Source organism: Epinephelus lanceolatus, chromosome 22, assembly GCF_041903045.1.
Source record: "Epinephelus lanceolatus isolate andai-2023 chromosome 22, ASM4190304v1, whole genome shotgun sequence".
NCBI lineage: Eukaryota > Metazoa > Chordata > Actinopteri > Perciformes > Serranidae > Epinephelus > Epinephelus lanceolatus.
Genome location: NC_135755.1, coordinates 13,146,036 through 13,169,848, shown reverse-complemented (window position 1 = coordinate 13,169,848; position 23,813 = coordinate 13,146,036). Strand labels below are relative to the sequence as shown.

The following is a 23,813-nucleotide window of genomic DNA, read 5'->3' as shown; positions in this document are numbered from 1 at the left end:
ATACTGCACGAGTTGTGTGAGAGTTTGTAAACAGATATAACAGATGATATAGATAATAATAGTTTTGCTGTTGTTAAACGTGGACCCCTGTGACTACAATTCATCAAGATTTTTTTCTGTTTTTGGATTCTTCTTCGTCATGGAGGCATGCAAGAAAAACTTTTTCACTACAAATTCAGCGTAACATGGAGTGAGTAATTAATATACAAATGATCATTTGGGGTGTGAAGTGTTACTTTTAATTGGGAAGAATCCAACACAAGCATGAATTAAGAGGAAATTTCTCTACCAACTTAAATCTCAGTGGACTTTAGATCAGTGGTTCCCAACTGGCCCAGCCACAGGGTCCAGATTTCTCCTTATACATTAGTTCAAGGTCAACACAGTTTAATACATTCAGCGTCATACTTGCATTTGGCCATGTCGCCGTCTCTGTTAAGTAGCTGTCCGTTTGTCAATGAGTCTACAGCGGGAAACAGCACTTCAAAATAAAAACTCTGTACCAGAAATTCACTGTACTTCAAAATAAAGAGTGTTTTTTACAAACTTGACATGCTTGCGAGTCACTTGCGGTCCATTCAGAATGGACCGGGACCCACCAGTTGGGAACCACTGCCTTAGAGGATACACACTGGGTGCCATCATGGGTGTGATACCTACAAATAACTGTATTTGCGGTGCTTTACAATACATCAATGAAGCAAAACAGTGCAGAAAAATAATTCAATAATTTGAAGAGAAAACAAAATCTTAAGGAATAAAAACATAAATGAAATAAAAGCAAAGAATAATTTATTCAAAGCGACGTGGCAGTCCCGTCTTTTCTCTTTCAGGCTGCAAAAAGAGCAAGTGACATACTTTACTATACAAACACATCAAATCACATGACTCAGGTGTGGTTTCTACTAAGTAATCACAGGTGAGACAAGTTTAACAAGGAAACAACCCTCCGCTATCTCTTCGGCAGAATCCTCGTTGCACCTCAAGTGACTTTCCAATTGTCTGAAAACTCAAGTGGACTTCAGAGGCTGCAGAAGGCTGTGAACACTGATGTACACTCAGGGGCATCTTTTCCCAGAGTGAAGTGTGTGAGCTATTCTCTGCAGAATGTGTAACTGAATATCTGGCGATATAAAAGTAAGTAAAAGTGTGCAGGCGCTCATTTATGTTCAAGGGTTTATTTGTTCAAGGAGCCCATCTGCGCCGTTTGAATCACTTACTGCTATTATTTTAATTATTCCTCAGCTCAGGGGCAAGTGTCTTTCATTTTCATCTCGATCACACAAATCATATTACTGCAATTAAAACATCTTCAAAAAGATGTTTCCTCCACTCCCTCTTCTTCGTTCTTCTTCTTCGTCTCTTATTTGAATTTCAGATGGGGACGAATTTTGACCCGAGGTCCTCTTCTGTTTTTTTCTACACATCTGTGGTTTATCTTCAAACACACCCCCACCAATCTGTCACTCTCAGCCTGTATGTGCCACTGTTTGTGTTTCACTCTGGAAATATGTGCGAAGCTAAGTGGTTTTGGAACAAGTTTATAACGTGGACTCGTGCTTCCTCTGCGTTCGAATTAAATACCCACACGAGTGTCATTATGAACATTTGATGTACTTCATAGTAAATGATTTATAGAATGCATTTTCTAATCAGGTGATACGGCCCTGGTTCAAGGGAAGCAACATGACGGAAGACACGAAATTCTAAGTGTATTGAGTAAATTTAAATAAAGAAGTAAACCAGTGGTGTACTGGTAGTCAATGAGGTGGGTGCTACCAGGTAGATGGGTAGGTACCGAGGCAGATGTAGGTAACTCTCTTTGGCTGATAGATGGGTATGCTGTAAACGGCCAAAAAAAACAACAAGTAGGTATGCCAGTCATACCCATATACTGGCAATGTCCGAAGTTGGGTTTCTACTGGAGAGAGTTATATTTGATGTCCTTAGAGAGTTTTTTCAACAAGATATTTCACAAGTTATCCCTGAAATTCAAGAAATACCTCTTACTTAAAGCAGACTTAAAGTGTATAACCATCAGATGGCTGAAACCAGACCCTCCCACACACAGTACATGGATCCAGAAAGTCTGGGACCTCTATCAGATGGAACAAATTACATACTCTTTAGATTACAAACATCCGTCTTTACTGTACGATGGAGTCCTGTCATGCCTTTATCAATACAATGAGGTTTAATATCCAGTACGGCCCTGCCAGACTTTTGCTTTTATATTTCCCCTGTGCACATATCACATACATATATGTCAAGGCCAGTTGTGGCTCAGGAGGTAGTATCCAGGAAGTATCCTTGAGCAAGATACTGGCCCCTGAATTGCTCCTGATGGCTGTTCCTTTGGTGTATGAGTGTGTTACAATCTGAGTAGCAGGTGGCACCTTGTATGGTAGCCTTGGCCACCAGTGTGTGAATGTGTGTGTGAACGGGTGAATGTGACTCATAGTGTACAAAGCACTTTGACTGGTCCCAAGACTAGAAAGCCGCTATACAAGTGCTGGTCCATGAAACTGGTCCAGGATTGAGTGAGGGGGGCTGCAGATGGCAACAGTGAAACAGGCTGCAATATAATGTCAGTGGGCAATTTACGTCCACTAAAAGTGCTTATGTTTGACACTGACAGGCTCAGATTGTTTTAAGTGTCTGACAACATTATGGAAAGGATCCTGACAGAGATAGACCTTTTTGTTAAAGGGTGACATCCTTTTGGGGCGCCCAGTAGATAAGTGGGTAGAGCAGGACCATGTACAAATGCAGTGTCCTTGCAGAAAGCCATCTTGGTTCGTCTGTTCAACAATCACCGTCTCTGGTTTAGTTGAAATAAACCCTTAATTCACCCAGTTAGATGTGAAAATATTCTGGCTAAATACACGCTAAAATCACTGTTTTTTAAATGGAGTCTGGTGGGTTGGGTGATTGCGATGTCAGGGCTGTTTCTGGTTAAACAAAAAGGATTTTTCTCTTTAACAAAAAGGTCTATCTCTGTAGGGATCCTTTCCATAATGTTGGACACTTTGGGGCCTGTCCCAATACCCACACTTCCCCGAGAAATACCCGCTTGCCCTTTGCGCGTTCACATTTAGGCTAGTGGTGTCCCAAAACAGAATTGAGGTAGTGGAAGTGGTTTCCAACACTAAAAATCCACCCTAGATTCCAAGGGAGCCCCAACCCACACTTTCAACAAAGTGGAAGATGAAGTCAGCAACGTCGGCAAGTTTTGGAGAACAATTTGTTTGCGATCGGAATGTGGGCTAGACAAACAACAGATGGTTGGACTAGTGTAAACTCATCTCGGTTGAACACGGCATCAAAATATTTAAAGAAACTGACTTACCCGAACAAAAACGATCAAAACTAGAAGACGTCGTAGGAGCCTCCTGTTTTCAGCATTTCATCTCCGTTGATTCATCAGACGGAGAAGAATAGACATAGCACACGCCACAACACAAGCGCTGGAGCCAGCATTTTCATCGCGTCGCTACTACGTATGACATATGCGTCCCATTTCTTAAGGATAGATCTCTACCCTAATATTTCTCACTTCCCTCATCAAGGGTTATCTCGCAAACGAGGGCACTCAATACCAAGTGGGAGATTTAAGGGGTAGAAATGGGACAGGCCCTTAGAATAACAATCAGAGCCTGTCAGTGGCAAAAACAAACATTTTGAATGGACATAAATTGATGGTGCAAACAAGTCCAGGTTACCCTTGTAGCAATGCTGTAAAGGACCTTATTATTTTTTCCACTACTTTTTATTCCTGACCTTCTTTTACTCTGTAAGTTTCTCTTGATAAAAGCATCTGCTGAGAGCTGAAAAGTAACCTTCACCTTGTCCCTCTTCTCTCTCCTCATTCAGTCCACAACTGGACCGTGGAGGACTCAGTGCAGTGGCTGAAGGAGTCGGTGGAGCTGCCGCAGTACGAGAAGAACTTCCGGGACTTCCGGGTCACGGGGAACACTTTACCTCGGTTGGTACCGCTCACCTCTCACAAAGTGTCACCCACTCCATTGCTCTCAGGAGCAGAGCGCCCCTGTTCTCCCTCAGTGACGCTGTTAACAAGATAAAAAGATCACTATTACGGTTCAAGGCAGATGTTGCTCTAATTAAGATGTTTTGTTTCGCCGACGGTGAGCAGTGAAGAGTGTTTATGAACTGCAACACCATTATGATCTTTGCTACAGTACCCAGAGGCAGATGTAGGTTTCATTACTCTGTTTAATGCTGCCCACTGCTGGTGATAGAAGGTAACACAGGGAGGGAAGAGGCAGGTGGATTCTTTCCTCAGTGTCTTTGTTCCTCTGTTGCCGAGGTTGGCTTCTAGTTTGTCTTAAGATCACTTGTGGTCATGATCTTAAATCATTACAATCTGTATTTTTTTTTAATTCAGAGTGATGTGGTTGACTTCATTACACATAAAATGTCACAGTTTTGTCTTTAAAAAGCACAAAGCACATCAAATATTCACAGTAAAAATGAAATTGTTAACAAAGTGATCTGCCGACATGACAGGAAAGACTCAGACGTCGGAGGGACACTTGTGGAATGTGACCCGCTGCAAACTGCATGTACGGCATGAGTAGACAGAGGGGTGGGCGGCGGGGTTATCGAGGGGTTTCAGGTTACGCCACGGGGCTGATGGGCGCTGACTCATGAAGTGATGTCACAGCGAGGGGGTACAGTTTCCACAGGCTGCCATGTTGTCTGAGCCTTTAAGATGGTGGTGGACAGTGAGACATCTTCATAGTTCAGATAACAAAAACACTTAAATTTATTTTTCATAACTCATTAGTCACTGATATTTTCATTAGGCTGAAATGATGTTATTTTCTCACATCTACACTTTCTCCTCCTGGATGAATACACTCCTGTAAATTGTTTCCCTTCAAGTTCAGCAGCATAGACACTTCTTATGTGCTTCAACGTGCAACGAGTCAAAATCAGTCTGGCGTCAGATCTTTCTTCGCTGCACCACAGCAGCTGGATTCGCCTGACATCATGAGATGACACAAGACACAACACAGGCTTCAAGTAGTGCGTTTGTGTCTGCACCACCAGTGGTGGAGCTCCTGGCAGCTACAGGCGTGGTTTAAGTGTGTGTGATGACATGGAGAGGCGAACTTCTTCAGCAAAGAATGCCACTGAAGGCTTTTCTCGATGGGAAATGTTTTCGCTCTTCTCCTGACTGGTCCTTGAAATACGGTGATAGACAAATGGTTCATCAGTCACCTGCCAGGTATTTTTGGAAAGTGCCTGCCCTTTCCCAAACAGTTTACGAGTCTGTATAACAAACCATCACCACCAGTAGAGCAGCGGCTCTCCTCCGAGCTCCCTCCAGATGTCCGAGCTCCTCACCCTATCTCTAAGGCTGAGCCCAGTCACCCCACGGAGGAACCTCATTTCAGCCACTTGTATCCGCGACCTCATTCTTTCGGTCACTACCCAGAGCTCATGACCATAGGTGAGGGTTGGGACGTAGATGGACCAATTAATCGAAAGCTTCACCTTCTGGCTCAGCTCCCTCTTCACCACGAATGTCTGGCGCAAAAGTCGCACCAAACTACCAATCAATCCCACGCTCCATTCTACCATCACTCATGTTAATACCTTAATGAAATGAAAATTGCTGCACCCCTGACTGCAGTTATCAGTCAGGGGTGCAATCATTTTACTCCCCTAAAACTGCAAAAGTTCAATCATCATTGTGATTGCCAATAAAATCCAGATATATATTGGTGTACTCATATATTGCTCTATTCGTGGTGTTATGTTTTCTCGTCTGTCCATCTGTCAGTCTGTCTCATTTTGCAGCTCCAAAAATGGCTCCTCAGACAGAAAAGTCTGCCGACCCCTGTCAGACACTAAAGTCACATTTTTCTCTTATGACACATTTTAAATGCTAAGGAGTCAAAAACACAAACAAATATGACAGATATGTCAAATGAAATGCAGACTGGACATTGAAATAGTTGACATGTGACTGTGTAGAAAGCTTCTCTGTATTCAATGTCTATTTTTCTTTTTCTCCATATTCCAGAATAGCGGCAAATGAACCGTCGTTTATGTCGATGCAGCTGAAGATATTAGACCAGCGGCATAAACAAAAACTAAACCTAAAGGCACTCGACGCAGTGCTTTTTGGCCCTCCTCTCCGTAAGTATGCAATGTGCTTTAAAAGCAAAAACGTGTCAACTACACCATCACTGAGTAGGTTAAAAAGTATGCAGTATATTCTAAAGCCACCCGTCTTCTTCCTCCCTGTGCAGGTCCACAACATAACTGGATGAAGGACTTTGTCCTTATGGTTTCCATAGTGATCGGCGTCGGGGGCTGCTGGTTTGCTTATGTGCAGAACAAGTCCAGCAAGGTGCACATCTCCAAGATGATGAAGGATCTGGAGAGTCTGCAGAATGCTGAGCAAAGCCTCTTAGACCTGCAGAGTCGGTAAGAGAAGGAATGAGATAAGGGACGACATGGACCTTAAGGTTTCACTTTATTAGCTTCTTTCATCCGGTGTGTAATCGTGTGTGTTAAAGGAATGCTTTAACTTCCACAAATGAGCATTTGTATATGAATTACTCACCCAGTGTTACATTGAATTCGTGAAGAAAACGTTATTTTCTCACATGTCTCCGTGATGAACGAAGAATCCAAACGCAGAGAAAATTCTTGATGAACTGAAGTTACAGGGGCCCACGTTAAACAACAGCAAAACTATATCAAAACATCTGTCTGCAATCTCTCACACAACTCATGCAGTATAGTCTCATTTATATTCTCATATGCTCAATATTACCCAAACAGACAGACCTTTCTACAGGGAACTGAACTACATGTGAAACTTATCTATGCTCTCTTCAAAGCCAGACTCCATCAAGAAAAACATTAATTTTACTTCGCTGAACGCAGGAGCTGCCGGTCCACTGCTGCCTCTATCGATTAGTTTGTTTGTCTTAGTGTGAGAATTTGGTGTTTTAAAGGGTTAGTTTGATTTGCCAAAGTCAAACAATAGCCCATTTCACAGTGCCTCTTCAAGGCGGATGTGTCGTGCTGTTATTCCACCTCGCTGTTCTGTTTAAAGCCCAGTTCAAACCAAAGATTTGCAACGAGACCAAAGCGTTTTAGAACGTTGCAGAGAAAAGTTGCAGCGGTGTGAACTAGCCATCTGAGCTCGACTCAAGCCGGCTGATGGTGTCACCTGCAACTCGGCTGGTCAAATCACCAGCAGCATGTTTTAGAACTTAAAGCACGTCACTTGTTTCTACAGCCAATCAGCTTGTAGTGAAGTCCACTAGTCAAGTCAAAATGACAGCAAATAGCAGCACTGTGGCAGGTGCTTCGTTCCCACCAACCCCTGTTTCCGTCCTCACGGTGTGCCGGTGTCAGACGGTGGGTCGCTGCTGCTGCCTGCTGTATGTGCTTATGCCGCGCCCACACACACATTCTCATTGACCGATTAATAGGCGCTGCTTACTGCCGTATTTATTATGAATACAGTCCATCTGATGTTCACTTTGTTTTTGTTTTTTGCCGTTTCATCACTGCTACAAATGCAGTAGTAGCCAGTATCTCGCCTATCACTATCCTCATTCATATTTTAAGAAGCTACAAATTATATTCAGCCACAAAATGAGCCTGAAAAGCTGCAAATCAGAACAGAAGTACAGAGTTGTTGCATAGAGATGATACACCATCTCATCTAGTTGCATTGGTGTGAACCGCAGGTTGTTAGAACGTTGCAGAACGACACATTGCAGGTAGTCGCCTGTCTCAACTTGTCTCGTTTTGAATCTTTGGTTTTGAACTGGGCTTAAAAGGTGCGATCCCAGAATGTGGGGACAGAGTTGTCTTGACCTAAGCTGGCAGTGGAGGTATTAACAGTGCCAAATAGGCGTCTGTGTACAAAGGACAGCTGGCAGCTGATGTTTTGACAACATGTTATGTTTGCAACCCACCGCCGGAATTTTAAAAAGCAGGGAGTAGCAGTTAGCAGCTAACTTGTAGTATTCCTTCAATATGTAACTAAATCTATATTTTGTCTATCTCCAGGCTGGAAAAAGCTCAGGAGGAGAACCGGACGGTGGCCGTGGAGAAGCAGAACCTCGAGCAGAAAATGCGGGACGAGATCAACGGAGCCAAAACGGAGGCTCACAGACTTCGAGAGCTGCGAGAGGGCGCCGAATGTGAACTCAGCCGCCTCAAATACGCCGAAGAAGAGCTGGTACAGGTAGGCCTTCCCTGACTGCCTACTGGCCTTGAATGGAAAACAGATTCATCACTATTCAAATGTTTAAATGCACAATATTTACATATTCTACTCAGATGGCTGGTGTAGTCACCGATATAAATGTAAATGTATTCAATACTGCTGATAAAACACCTTGAAATGAAAAGATTAATTCATATTCTTCTTGTTAAGTTTCACAAAGTAACCACAATATTTCCCCATTTCCCCTCACATAAAAAATACAGCAGCAATATATCTCAGAGTTCCTCTCCGTAATGAGTTCTCCACTCACAGACTCATTTTCACACAGTTAATGCAGTTCATCTGAAATTCATCCTCACTTACAGCGTTTGATCGATGATCTTGTGGAAGGAGTTTTTAAATATTTGACAGTGACTTTAACCCGACTCTGGACCCTGATGCATCATGTTCCCGTCCTGCAGGTGCGGAAGGCCCTGAAGCGAGCGGAGAAGGAGATGCAGTCGGAGCGGTCGGTGCCTGAAGCTCTGCAGAAGTGGCTCCAGCTCACACACGAGGTGGAGGTTCAGTACTACAACATCAAGAAACAGAGCGCTGAGTTTCAGCTGTGCGTCGCCAAAGACGAGGTAACTTCATTTATTGGGTTATTAGACATGACACTTGAATCTTTTGAGTCTCATATTGAAAACCACTCAGATTTGCAAATTTGCCCTTTGCAACGCCAGTAACCAGCGTTGAGGAGTAAAGCGTCCTACAGAGAGAGTTCAGCAGTCTTATAAGTTTAGTGCAGCGACACTGTGTGACATGGATCTAATAAACTTGGGTACGACGTCAAGTTTGATGTATGCAGACTGTACGATGACAGCGCCTACTGAATCACAGGTTACAACATACGATGCAATAGCATCCCATATTGCGTGCCAAATGATGCTGCAGGGGTTATTACTTCTCCAACTGAAGCACAACATAGAGGGTCACATTATTAAATAACCTAAAGTTCTGTGGGCACCATAAACTGCAGCTACAACTCCACCGCTGTTTCCTTCCGTGCTTCATCCTTCTTTACGTGATCATAGTACGAGCTGGAGGACACTTCATACAGGAAAGTCCTCTGCTGCCACAACTACACAAGGTTTTCCTCTTTGCTGGAATCCCACACATTTCTTTCAGCATGTTTGGCCTCCATGACGAGCTGCTATCTGTCTGCTTGTTTGGGTTTAGTGTCAGTGCGTCATTTCTTGCTGCATTTCTATTGGTTGGTTAGTAGACGTTTGTGGTAAGAATTTTATCCCAGGCTGTCTTTGATGGCGAGCCACCACCAAAGATATCGCCACGTGTTTTGATAAAGTAGTCCAATATTGGAAGAATTAGTTGAGAGGCAAGTTTTTAATGAACATTATCTGTAAAGCAGTTATGTGACTGATATAAATTATTACTTCCAAAATTGACTTTACGTAAAACATAATCAATATGTGCTTTGAATTCAGGGTCAAGATATACACCAAGATATTTGATTTTGTCAACTTTATGCAGACGAGTGCCATTTTTACATGTTATTACGCAGGAGCCTGTTTTTGATTTAAGCTTTTGTCTAGTACCAAAGATCATATTATAGTTGTTTTATTGAGTAAATATTTATTATGTGAAAGCCAATCTTGTAGGAAACAGAAATCAGATTGAAGAGAAGTTTGAAGTTGTAGTAAATCCGGTTTAGATGTATTTATGACAGTATCATCGGCATAAAGCTGAACATTACAGTTACTGAACACCAGGTTTAATAAAGTACAAGTGACCAAGTTATATTTCTAACATACAAAATATGAGTAACTGTATTCCCATACAGCAACAGTTTAAATTGGTGGCATTCTGAACACCGTTACTGTCTTTACTAATAGATAATTTGAAGGGATAACTTTATTTGTTTTGTTTAATTTGCTCTAACACCGTGTCCTAACTGAATGCGATGCGAGTGAGCGTCAGTCTGATTGTAATTTTTTCTTTTGGAATATTCCAGCTGGCTGTGGATGATGCATTGCTGCCATTTTGAGATGAACTTTTGTTACACGCCATGTATTATTAGTATTAAAAAAAACATTTACAGTGTATTCAGAACGGTCTGAACTGCATACATTTGAATTAATTTTGTTCATAAACCGAAACAGCTGATTTGAAAAATAATTTTTAATGAATACATTTGATTTCAGCTACTTTTTAAACTTTAATTAAAGCGTGTGAAATTGTAAAAGCGCACCTCAACTTAGGTTTGACTCTCTGAGACACTTTACACAGCTGCTGGAGGACACTTTTATACTGACAGGAGCCAACCAAATCAGACCCTACACCCTTTTATACAGCCTGTCACAAAGTAAAGCACACAGAGCTGTGTCTGTCTCATCTCCTGTTCCTCTTCGTCTCCAGATGGTAAAAGAGCAGTAAATCATGTTTACTGTTAACACCAGTCTACTAGTGCTGGGCTGCAGAGAGCTCAGTCTGAGGCTCAGAGACACACACTGTTGTTTGAAAGCTGTGTAGCACAGCCTGGCTGGCCTAGAGTAGAAGTACTGTAGTAGTTATAGAGTAAAATATAGTATCACGTCTTCATCATAACACCTAGTACAGAGAACTGTATCGCAGGAAGTTAAATATGAATCAGGAAATTTGAAATCAGTTCTCATCAGATAACAAGCTTTTTTTTATTTCAGTAGTTTAATATGAGCATAATAAATAGGACTGTATGTTTTATTCTGGCTCATATCTCTTTATAGAAGGTCAGCAGAGTTTATATAATTAATGGTTTTATTTTTTAAATAGGTTTTCTTATTAATGTGCCCAATTTATGCTGTTTATTTATTTATTTTTTTACATTTTTCTCCCCTTTATTTGGCATCACACAGTCACACAGTCATCTTTACTCAGGTTATTTTAAAGACTGATGCTTTTTTGAGGTTTTTACAATGCGCAGGTAAATATATAAAATACAATCAATGCTGGGCAAATTACTCTCAAGATGTAAACATATTGTAACTTTTGTCTTACTTTTACCAAAATGACCTCAGAATAGCTCATGTTCATTTTAAATGGATGAAGGTCATGTTGTTTCACAGTAACTCTGAGGACGTGTTGTTGAAGACCCACAGCTTTAATAATTTCAGTCAGAATAATATTTGAATCTTTTGTGTGTTCTCGACTTTCAGGCAGAGAAAATAAAGAAGAAAAGAGGTTCAGTGTTTGGAACACTTCATGTCGCCCACAGCTCCTCACTGGACGAGGTGGACCACAAGATACTAGAAGCAAAGTAAGAAGCTCACGCAAACACACACACAAATTAAATATGACAAACAAAGCCGTGACAATATCTGACTGTACTATGTTATGTTCCTACACACACTGGACCACAGACTGCTGTTACAGTTCTGAGGTAGACAATGAAAGTTTTATTCCAAGTCGTGTATAATCCAGTCTCTGCCTCTGAGATAAAGACTTCTTTGTGTTTTAAAGCCAAAAAGGAAGGAAATCTCACAAAAGAGAACAAAGTCAAATCATCCGCGTGACCACTTTAATAGGCACAAGTCCAATATCACAGTGTAACCAGCAGGCTGCTGTGCCAAAACTGTCTAAATCCAGACGACTCAAAGCAAAGACGGCTTCTCACTGCCTGTGACGAGAATTTAATCAGTATCAGGAACAAGATCGCGCTCATGTTTGCCAGGTACGATCAGTGTGCAGGACTCCGCTGCTCACTCAGCTGTGTGTGTGTTTGTTTGTTTTTCAGGAAAGCCCTGTCAGAGGTGACGGCGTGCCTGAGGGAGCGGCTGCACCGCTGGCAGCAGATTGAGAAGCTTTGCAACTTCCCTGTAGTTAATAACTCGGGGCTGCCGAGCCTGACGGCCAGCCTCTACTCAGACCACAGCTGGGTGGTCATGCCGCGAGTCTCGGTGCCTCCCTATCCCATCGCAGGAGGAGTGGACGACCTGGACGAGGACACGCCTCCCATCATTCCGCAGTTCACAAGTAAGACGACAGAGGATTTTAAATTAAAGCAAAAAGAATGCAGTGAAATATATTCTAATATCACCATCTCCTCCTCCACTACATCTCCCCAGCGAGCACGATGATCCGGCCCTCGCTGACCCGCAGCAGCAGCCTGTGTCGTTCCCGCAGGAGCCTGATGAGCTCTCCGCAGTCCTCGCTGATGTCTCCAGACCCCGACCTGCTGTCCATGGCCAGCTCGTCCCTCTCCTATCGCCCCGAGGCAGACGACGAACATATCATGTTCAGCTCGGATAGGAGGGGGTATGTAGCGGTGGCCGGAACGCCGCGGAATGGTTTTACAGTTTGGACTCACAGGTGTTTTATCCAGACATTCACACTGATGCTTTCATCTTGGGGTTAAAAGGTGCCTTTTGCTGTCGGGTGCCACATAACGTGTGGAGGGTGCATGAATGACCTCCACCGCAACCTGCACATGATACACCACAGTTAGTTCATGTCTAACATAGTGGATTCATTAAGTGGATCGTCTGTCCACTTTAATTCCTGCACTTTGCCCGCAGTTCGCCTTACTAATGTGTCAGCAAAGACTAAACTCAGACAGTCATGTTCATGTTAAATGCATGGCAAATAGTGGCCATTAACTAATGGAAAAACAATTAGTAAAACAAGAACACACCCAGCAAGATTTTGACGACTTAAGAAATACTGCACCCCCAAAATCTCAATTACTCACCTTGTGTTACCTTGAATTCAGGAAGAAAATTCGCATGTTGTCTTTGGTGAGCGAAGAATCCAAAAACAGAGAAAATTCTTGATGAATTAAAGTTATAGGCTGCGTTTAGCACGTTAATCAAGCACGTGATTTTAGGACTCAAAAGCCTCGTTTCCACCAAACACTTTCAGTATGATACCTTTGGAACCAAAAGTAACCCTTCAGTCACCTAGACCCTAGTGTTTCCACCAAAAACAATACTCTTTCATGTGGGTGGAGTTGTTGTCACTCACTGCTAGGGTTGGGTTGGTTCTCGGTAATACCAATTCGGTCCGGTACTCCGTCTTGGACCGGGTTTTATTTTTTCGGGCAGAACGTATGCGGAGCGGACGCCGCGGAGGTCCGCCCGGTAAAAGTGGATGTCCGCAAGCCCTGTGCGTGCAAAGCACGACCGCGCGGACTTCGCTCCGCGCACCAGTGTCACACAAAAGACTGTTCGGCATGTATTTTTCACATCGCGGGGATTTTTCACGGACATTTTTACATGTAGTCCGCTCCGCTTATAGTAAGCCCGAGTCTGTGAGCGCCTGTGTCTGCCTCTTCGCCATGCGCACAGCACAGATGGAAGTCTGCACCTTGTTTATCGTCCACAGAACGAGGCTGCACCCCGACATTTTCAGAACAAAATAAATCAGGCTGCAGTGAGAGTCTCTCTCCGTGGGATATTTAAAAATTGCAGGTTTGTGCATTCAGTCCTTCTCAGGCAAGCTCAGGGGTTTAGTGTTGCTGTAGCCCACAGGAACAACGCACTATGACACTTTTTTTTTTCCTCAGAGTGAGGGTTGGGATATATGTCATCCCAGTCTAAATTAATATATGTATAAATACTTGAAGATCCACTCATTACTAAAAGTGTATGTCATATAAAAACTAAAGTGATGGTCAAAGTTGTCACAGTGAAATTTAAGGTGTGCTGACAGATTCATGTCGTCACCTCATGCATTGAGTAACATTACAAGTTAACGTTCCATCTTAAAAGTCGCCGGCAGTCGGCCCAGGGAACTCAATTATTTTTTCTCAGACTCCAGCTGCTGTCAGAGGCAGCAAAACATGCTTTCATTTTATAGTTACAGGTCACTAATAAAACTGAACAGTGGTTACATGAGCCTCAAAACCAGCCACAACTCAGCCCTGAGCAGAGTGACCGTCCTCTACTGACCAATCAGACTGCAGTGTTCACAGCTCCACCTTTTAGTACCAGATCCTAATAACTACTGTCCTCATAGTATGTTGAATTATAACCTTGAATATGATGAACTGAAGTCGTAGGTGTCCAAAACAATATCAAAACATCTGGTAACAAACTTTCACACAACTCGTGCAGTATAATCTAAGTCTCATTTATCCAGTCGTATGCTCAGTACTACAACGAGGAACTGAACTAAAAGTGAAACTTATCTAGGCTCTCTTCGAAGTTAGACTATGTTGACAAAAACTAATTTTACCTCATTGAACATTTGTGTTGTGAGACTCTGATGTTTTAAAGAGTTAGTTCGGATTCACCAAAGTCACAAAATAACACTGATCAGCTACTGGTGCAGGCAGAGATACTTTTACTTCAATTCTTCAAGAATTCTCCCACTTTTTGGATTCTTCGTGCACTTAGGAGGTTAAAGTTTTCTTCATAAATTCAGCGTATCACTGTGACCTCACAAACCATGTTATTTGCTGTAACTCAAGAATTCATAGACTCATTATGACAAAATTTCACACAAATGTCTCATAGGATAAAATGATGAAGTGATTTTTATATCCAAATTGGCAGCACAGTTGTGAAGTGGTTGGCATTGTCACCTCAAAGCAAGAGGGTTCATTGTACTTTCATTACATGTCGAGGGCCCGACCAGTTCTTCTCTGCTGGAATTAAACTTTTTTTTTTTTTTGTAAAATAGTTTGTGGTTATTTGATAATGCATAACATATTTAGAAAATAATAAACGTCTTAAAAGTAGATTCAGACAAAGAAGAAAGGGCCACAGAATTGCAGCTTAAGCTTTGGTTTATTTTGTATAAATTCAATACAAAAAAGTGCAGTTATTCAAACTACCAAAACCTGTTGACATTAAATGAGCCACTTTTATTCACGTGATCATTTTTTTGATTTTGCTCTCTGGTTAGCTGTAAAAGTTTAGCTTGAAACAGAGGTCCACGCTGACCTACATGCCAAATTATCTACATTAAAATAACAAAGACATTTTCTTTCTTTTTTCTTTAGTAAACCACACATTGCTCTAATTTGTTTGCTCGTCTTGTGTTGTGACCGCTGTGCGTCTGCTCTCCTCTTTCAGGGAACCGGCTCAGGAGTGCAGCTCCGACACAGACTCTCTCAACTCTTCCATGGGCCGCAAGCAGCTGCACAACCCCTGCACACCAGGCTCGGACACCCCGTACCGCAAGATCTCCCGCGAGGAGCTGCTGCTGTTCAGCCAGAATCCAGAGCTTCCCTCGTCCACCCCCGCCACCTCCACCACCCACACCACCAGCAGCAGCAGCAGCAGCAGTCTCAGGGACTCCACGCCTCCTCCTCTGCCGCCCACTCCGGCCACCACCCCCTCCGGCCCGCCCTCCACCTCACCGTCCCCGGCTTTGGAGCACCACCCGTTTGCACACAGAGGCTCGCCTGACCTCACCCGCATCATACCCGAGTCCCAAAGTGCAACCTTCTCGCAGGGCAACGCCACCTCTCCGACAGGCAAGGGCGTGTACAACGGCATCCTGGAGAAGTCCTACAGCTTCAGCCAGCTGCCCGCGAGCATGCTGCCCAACGTGGGGCGTTACCCGTCTCTTACCTCCCTGGACTCGGAGGGCCGGAGCGTGGGGAGGGAACACAAGCTCCTGAGCACCTCCTCCCAGGACTCCAGCGACAATGGAGAGAAAATCAAGCGCTCCTCCTCTAAAATCAAAAGCTTATTTAAGAAGAAAAAATAAAACTTGCAGAGTGAGATAGTGTGTGAGCAAGAGAAATAAAATAAAGAGTTGTTTTAGCCCTAATACTAAAAAAAAAGGACATCACTGAAAGCTAAAATATTTCATTATCTCTCATTATTTCTTCTTTTGGTCATCAAAGATGGAATGTAGCTCAGTCTGGGTGCCTTTAAACGCCTCGGACTGGTAGCCTTATTTTTCAATAATGCCTTTTTATTTAGTTCACTCATAGCCTCACAGGGAAACCTGCACATGTCAAGGAAAAGTCAATAAAAGGTCAGAGGTCATGATAGGTCATCCACTTAGCCAGAACACATGACCTGTTCACAGTCTTCTGTTCATTTTGGTTCGAACCAAAAAGTCACCATGTGTAAAGGTCTAAAGGTGCAGTCCATAAATGTGTACATGTAGTACAGAATAATGTTTGCTGTTTGCACTGGAAGTATTGAAATCACACTTTCAGTAGTGACAGTATCACCACACAAAAAACAGCTTGTACGATTTTTTTTAAAGGAACACTTCACCCTCAAATGATAATTTGTGTGTCAGTTACTCAGCCTGTGTTACGTTGAATTTGTGAAGAAACCTTTTGTTTTCCCGTATGCCTCCATGGTGAACGAAGAATCCAAAAACGGAGAAAATTCTTGATGAATTAAAGTCATAGGGGTCCATGTTTCACAACAGCAAAACTACATCAAAAAATCTGTTTACAAACTCTCACACAACTCGTGCGGCGTAATCTCAAGTCTCATTTATCAGTCGTATGGTCAGGACGTCCCAAGTACGCAGCTCGTCCGGACAGGCTACTGAACAGGAAGTGAATCTTATCTGTGCTCTCTTCAAAGCCAAACTCCACTGACAAAAACAGTAATTTTACCTCACTGAACATGAGAGCTGCTGGTCTACTGCTGCCTCGATCAGTTTATTCGATTGCGTTACTGTGTGACTTTGGTGAATCCAAACTAATCCTTTAAAACAACAAAATCACACAAATAAAGTAACCGATTGAGGCAGCAGTGTTTTAACGATACTGAGGTTTCTAACTTTGATACAGTCCCTTAAAAATAGGTATAAAAATAATCTTTATTTATAAAGCGCTTTTCAAAACAGAGAAAATAAAAATCTAAATGAACTTAAAACTCAAGTAAAATCAGGAAAGGCTTTCCGATAAAAGTATGTTTTAAGAAAGAACTTCAAAGCGATCACTGACTTGACCGACCTGATTTCCTCGGGCAGATTGTTCCAGAGCCTCGGGGCCCTGACAGCAAACGCTCTGTCCCCTTTAGATTTCAGCCGAGCCTCTGGAACAGACAAAAGACCTCTGCTGCCCAAGGACGTCAAAGTACGTCCTGGCGTGTACGGTACGAAGAAGTCAAAGATAGGGTTGAGACAGAGATCATGAGAGCCTTAAAGTAATCAGTAAAATCTTAAGAGGCTAAAAGTCTGAATTCTAAACAGCCTAGTGTCGATTGATACGTTTTTGATTCAGGCAAGAATAGAGGCAGTTGTGAGGAGATGAAGGCGCATAAAATATCTATATTCAATGCTATTTTCAATACCATGATGAAAAATTGATATTGACAGTAGGAAATTAAATTTTTTTTATTAAAAGAGAAAATGCAACAATGCTATAACACGACAACAACGACCTTTCTTGGTTAGTAGCAGAAAACGGAATGACATGATGCGAGTTTTTGCGTTACGTTACTCCCGTGAGTTTGAACGCTAGAATATTTTGTGTTGACTTGCGTCATATGCACTTGGGATCCCTGAATCGATGAATAATCTTCTGCCGTATGACGTCCTTGGCGACTAACGTCCCTGCAGGATCTCAATGCTGTTGGCTCTCATGGCTTAAATTGGTCACTGAAGTTAAGATTTTTCAACTCTAGCGAATAAGCGTATGACACAAAATTGCGCTACTTGCTTCATTCGCATCATTTGCGTCGCATCCATTGCATCGAACTGTTACCTCTCAGTGACAGCTTACCGGCTCTGAACTGTAGTTGGGAACACGCTGGCTCCCTGACATTGAATTAGCTTGTCTCGTTATTAGCTGGTAACTAGCTTCTAGCGGTTCGGACCACTCTGCAGAAGGAAGGACAGCGAGGCGTTGGGTGTTGTTCACCAACGGTGGCTTTATTGCAGTCCCCACCACATAACAATAAACGTTTTTTTTTTTCTTTTTTGCGCCCGGTGTGAACACAACATCATAGATAATGGATAATGGTGTATTGATACTGCGCAAGATGAGTATTAAAACTGTTTGAAATATTCAGAATTAAAATGTGTCGATAGACCAGTATTTGGAACTACATTACAAAGCAGAGGTAGACCAGTAGCTCCCGTTATCAGCAAAGTAGAACTGCTGTTTTTGTCAATGGAGTCTGGCTTTGAAGAGAGCATCGATAAATTTCGCTTTCAGTTCAGTTCCCTGTCAGAAAGAAAAGTGTGTTTGGGCAGTACTGAGCATATGACTGGATAAATGAGACTTGGATTATACTGCTCGAGTCATGCGAGAGTTTGTAAGCAGATGTTTTGATGTAGTTTTGCTGTTGTTAAACATGGACCCACATGACTTCAATACATCAAGAATTTTCTCAGTTTTTGGATTCTTCGCCCACTGTGGAGACATGCGAGAAAAACAAATTTGTTCTCATGAAATTAACGTAACACTGGGTGAGTAACTACAAATAATCATTTTGTGGGGGAAAAAAAAATCTTTCTAAAGCACCCTAACTTCTCCCCGTTCAAATTATGGATTGCATCTTGCGTGTTTGAGTCCTAAACTCGCATACTTGATGAATTTCCTTTGGGGGAAAAAAAAAAAAATCCTGCTAAAAGTTTGTTGCACTACTGCTTTCCTGGTATTTTGGGAAAGAGCCGCTGCTTGCGGAGTACATATTGAATAAAGATATAGAGATGAGAGACATGCATGGGCAGCAGCAGTGGAAATGCAACACTTAATGCCAGAGCCAAAATTACGTGACGCATCTTCAATGCTGTTACTTATGTTTGTCTCAATATATATAAATATATATATATATATATATACTTTGTTTTCACATGATTATGTTCTTATAGATGTTTTTAAATAGATTTATATTGGTGGGGGTTCCTACTGTATGAAAGGAAGTTTAATGAATATGCAGATTTAACCCGCACCAGTCATTTTCCCTGTAATCTTACTGTCCCTTAATACTTGATTAACTGTGTCCTGTAGCCATACCAACATACCATTTACATTCTTTGTCTTAAATACCCTCCCCCCTTAAAAAAGTTTGGTGTCACTACCAGATTTTGGTCAAATTGTCTGTGCAAATAATTCTTTTTGTGGTTGGAGTGCCAGGAGGACTGTCTCTACTGTGACGACGTGGCCTCTCCCATCTTTGTTTCCAGGCTTTTTGTTTTTAAAGACAAACACTAAGGATTATCTGTTCATCAAAGGAACTATTTGATCCAGATCTGATCAATACACCAACACCTGCCCTGCCCCCCCCCCCCCCCCCCAAACACACACACACACTAAGCTCGAAGCCGACCCACGCAATACGGTCCCGTTCCTGTTCCTCACCTCTGGGCCCGCACCGAGCGCACTGATGTCAAGAGCTCCTGCTTCACACTGTGATTTCTGCCTTCTTCCCTTCATCCTGGACCTGGCTGTCACTGCTGCAGTTTAACATGAGACAAGGGGTCATGTGACTACACGATGAAGTGTCAGGGGGCGATGCTGCCGTGTACGAGGTGTGTCTGGGCGACAGGACGATGCGAGGATCCAGTGGCCTCTGTTTTTAAAGGAAAAAGTCTATATTTAGAAGTCTGTGGCAGTACAGCACACAATGAAGGAAACGAAAGACAGAACTGCAAGACGAGGAAATCTGAATGTTTACGAGACATTAGGGGTTTTTTGAGAACATTTTGTGTGTGAATATTTGTATACTGTAGAAGAATTAATAAAAAAAAAATGGAGGCATTGGAGATGTTTCAGAGTTGTGTTTATGTTGCAAACTACGCCAACACTGTTTTTGACTGTCCAGCCAAGATTGGAAATGAACGTAAGAATTCGGTAATTATGGAATAATTTTTATGATTAAAAACAGTGACCCCAAAAATGCACAAGTAACCACAATTTTAGTGTTTTATCGTTTTTCGGGAAAACTTTTCACTTTTCACGAGATTCAGAATATATTTGTGTCATTTATAGTTTTTAAAGTAGAAAATTGTGAGGAACCGTCACAGATCTTGCTATGGTCATGATCACATTATCGGTTATTTTGTCGTGGCAACACCATCATTCTTCACCGTTCGGCATAATGTGCTTATTGCGGTGTTCCTTGGCCCAATAGAATCCCAGATCTTCAGGAATCCAAGGCAGAGTGTCGTAACTACATTTTTCCTTGGATTTTGTTGTTACCGACGCAATATCTTTTCAAGGTCTCCCTCCATCCGTATGTCAAACCATCCTATTTTCATGGATAGATTTATCTCAAGAATGCCGTGAGGGAATTTCTTCAAATCTGGCACAAACGCCCACTTGAACTCAACCGTGAATTGATAAGACTTGGTGGTCAAAGGTCACTGTGGCCTCCCATCCATCTGTGGCCCATGGTTGCTTTGAGAGAATTTCCTCAGATTTGGCACAAACATCCACTCGAACTCAACGACGAACGTATTAGATATTTGCGGTCAGATCCAAGGTCAGGGTCACTGTGACCTCATGTCTGTTTCATTCTCGTAAACACAATATCTCAAGAACGCCTTGAGGGAATGTCTTCAAATTTGGCACAACACACACTTAGACAAAAGTCATAGAGACCTTAACCTTTGACCACCAAAATCTAATCAGTCCTTGAGTCCGTCTTATTTTTATAAACGCAGTATCTCCAAAAAGCCTTAAGGGAATTTCACAAATTTGGCACAAATGTCTACTTGAACTCAGCGATGAAATGACTAGATTTTGGTGGTCAAAGGTCAAGGTCACAGTGATCTCGAGTCTGTCTCATTCTTGTGAATGCAGTATCTCAAGAAAGCTTTGAGAGAATTTCCTCAAATTTGGCACAAACATTCACTTGGACTCAAGGATGAACTCAAGAATTAACACGCTAATTCTATTTTCACTCTGTTCTCTTTACAACTGTATGAGATTGTACCAAGAAATTTTGTCACGAGACAGAACAGATTTCCAAAGTTTAACTTTAGTCGGTTAGCTTTTGTCTGGTAACGCCGTTTGCTATACATTTAGAAAAAAGCAGATTTTATAAGATACTAAGTTTATTATTGAGTTTCTACCTGCTTTGTGTTAATTGTCACTGAGCAGCTACACTTTCTGAATCTCTAATCCCGAGTCGTGACTTGTCTCCTACACAAAACTGTCCTGACCCTCCATTTGGAGCCCACATCCTCCTCACAGCAGAGCGCAGAAGTGTGGGGAAAAAATATCATTTTGACACCCCATTTGTCTTGAGAGTGGGGAAACCGTGATACACAGAAGAAAAGCATGCATGATTGCTTTATCAATATAAAGTGAATGTGATGAAACTTGAGTTGATGGTTCATCAATTTGGCACACTAGGAGGGGAGCAGGGACGTCTGCGGGTGATGAATGTGTTGTTTGGGCACTACTGTACACAGCAGCAGCCAACCTTATTGGCCCCCACCCTGTAGGTGCAGTTACAGTAAGGGCCACATGATGGCAGCAGTGCATCAGGGGAGAGCCACTAAATCAGCCACTCCCTGACAGAGAAACCTACAGAGTCAGGGGATATTTGCAGAACATTGTGATGGACCAGAATCAGATTCTGACATATTGAATGTTTTTTAACTACATAGAATTTTTGTAGCAATTCAGACCTCACAAATTTAAAAAAAATTATACCATTAAATTAAGACTTTTTAAGGGCATGCACCTTGATGCAATTTCTTTAAAAACATGGGGAAAAGGCAACAAGCAACTTGGTAAGAAATGTCCCACAAATTGCAAAGAAAGAATTGGTTTATAAAGCTATTTAAAAAACTGGAAAAAAATAGCTCAGATAATACCACATTATATTCAACTCCCAAGTATGAAACCCAGTTACTACAACAAATTCTTCAGTAGGTTAAAAATATATTCAGTGAAGTCAGTAACCACTCATGAGCTTCTAATTTCAAAGGCAATTTACAACAAAGTTGCATTCTCCAGCAACAAGTAAGAGCCAAATCAGAAAGTGGTTGCAAGTTGAAAATGAAATGTCATGATGAAAATAAAACAATGCTAACCTGTGTATGAAAGGCAAAATATGCTGTATATAATCTTTATCAAGAGTGGTTAAAGTGTCGGGCAAAATAACTGGCATGAACCAGGAACCTCTGCAGGAAATGTACGACAAAAGGGTGTACAATAAAGTGAACTCCATACTGTTTGACAGCTCCCATCCTCGTTATCAATATCTGGAGTTCCTCCCATCAGATTCCCTTTTCAGACTGACACCAATCAAAACCAACAGATATAAACATTCCTTTATTCCTTCTGCAGTCTCCCTTCTTAACTCCAGAAGGAGGGGATAACTTGGAGCAGTGAGTTCCACTTTGCACTCTGTCTGTTTTTTTCCCCCGACCTTTTAACGATTTTAATGATTTTTAATGATTTGAACTTAATAATGATTTTATGATGCTCTTATGTTACTGTATGGCTTTTTTTTATGAGTATCCTGCCCGGTGATGCCCAGTGTGCCTAAATTATTTGTGTATATCTGTGCCTTGCCTCTATGCTTTGTTGTTGTATATGCCATATGTTATACGTTATATGTTATATGTCATGTCCACACTCCTGCAAATGAATTGTCCCACTGGGGACAAAAATAAAAGTTCTAAAAGTTCTAAGGTTGGTTTGAAGGTTTATTCCATGTGTTTCATAAATCACAGCTGTGAAAAATACATTTCTGTTGTTTATTATCAATTATCCATCATCCATGTATGAACACTTGGGAAACTGGAGCAACATCATATGACATCGTCATATTATAGTATACCCTTCAAACTAGTATAAAAAATTCTTAGTATAACAGTATGTCGCTCAAAATACAATAAAAATGTCAAAATCTTGCATATCATTAAAATGACATAAAAATGTCGTTCAGAAAAGCATTAAAGTGGCATACAATAGCATGTCGTTCAAAATTGCCTCAAAAAGTCATAGTATAGCATGTCGTTCAAAATTGCCTCAAAAAGTCATACTATAGCATGTCGTTCAAAATTGCATCAAAAAGTCATACTATAGCATGTCGTTCAAAACGGCATAAAAAAGACATAGTATAGCATGTCGTTCAAAACAGCATGAAAAAGTCATGCTATAGCACGTCATTCAGAACTGCATAAAAAAAGTCATAGTATAGCATGTCGTTCAAAACGGCATAAAAAAGTCATAGTATAGCACGTCGTTCAAAATGGCATAAAAAAGTCATAGTATAGCATGTCGTTCAAAACTGCATAAAAAAGTCATACTATAGCATGTCGTTCAAAATTGCCTCAAAAAGTCATAGTATAGCATGTCGTTCAAAATTGCATCAAAAAGTCATAGTATAGCATGTCGTTCAAAATTGCATAAAAAAAGTCATACTATAGAATGTCGTTCAAAACTGCACAAAAAATGTCACAATATAGTTTGTCGTTCAAAACGGCATAAAAAAGACATAGTATAGCATGTCGTTCAAAACAGCATGAAAAAGTCATGCTATAGCACGTCATTCAGAACTGCATAAAAAAAGTCATAGTATAGCATGTCGTTCAAAACTGCATAAAAAAGTCATACTATAGCACGTTGTTCAAAACAGCATAAAAAAGTCATACTATAGCACGTCGTTCAAAACGGCATAAAAAAGTCATAGTATAGCACGTCATTCAAAACGGCATAAAAAAGTCATAG

General features: G+C 41.6%; 1 protein-coding gene across 2 annotated transcripts in view; it reads left to right on the top strand.

Moving 5' to 3' along the window:
- stim2b (stromal interaction molecule 2b) overlaps positions 1-17,032 on the top strand; it is a 76,842-nt gene extending 59,810 nt beyond the window's left edge. The window contains exons 4-12 of one of the 2 annotated variants that reach the window (XM_033651620.2): positions 3,874-3,985; positions 6,053-6,168; positions 6,282-6,459; positions 8,065-8,242; positions 8,686-8,847; positions 11,416-11,516; positions 11,994-12,232; positions 12,325-12,514; positions 15,274-17,032. In XM_033651620.2, coding sequence (XP_033507511.1) covers positions 3,874-3,985; positions 6,053-6,168; positions 6,282-6,459; positions 8,065-8,242; positions 8,686-8,847; positions 11,416-11,516; positions 11,994-12,232; positions 12,325-12,514; positions 15,274-15,913 — 1,916 coding nt within the window. In that variant the 3' untranslated portion in view covers positions 15,914-17,032. Of the gene's footprint in view, positions 1-3,873; positions 3,986-6,052; positions 6,169-6,281; positions 6,460-8,064; positions 8,243-8,685; positions 8,848-11,415; positions 11,517-11,993; positions 12,233-12,324; positions 12,569-15,273 lie in introns of both variants that reach the window. The other variant, XM_033651619.2, reaches the window with a different exon arrangement.
- Positions 17,033-23,813: the final 6,781 nt, after the last annotated feature.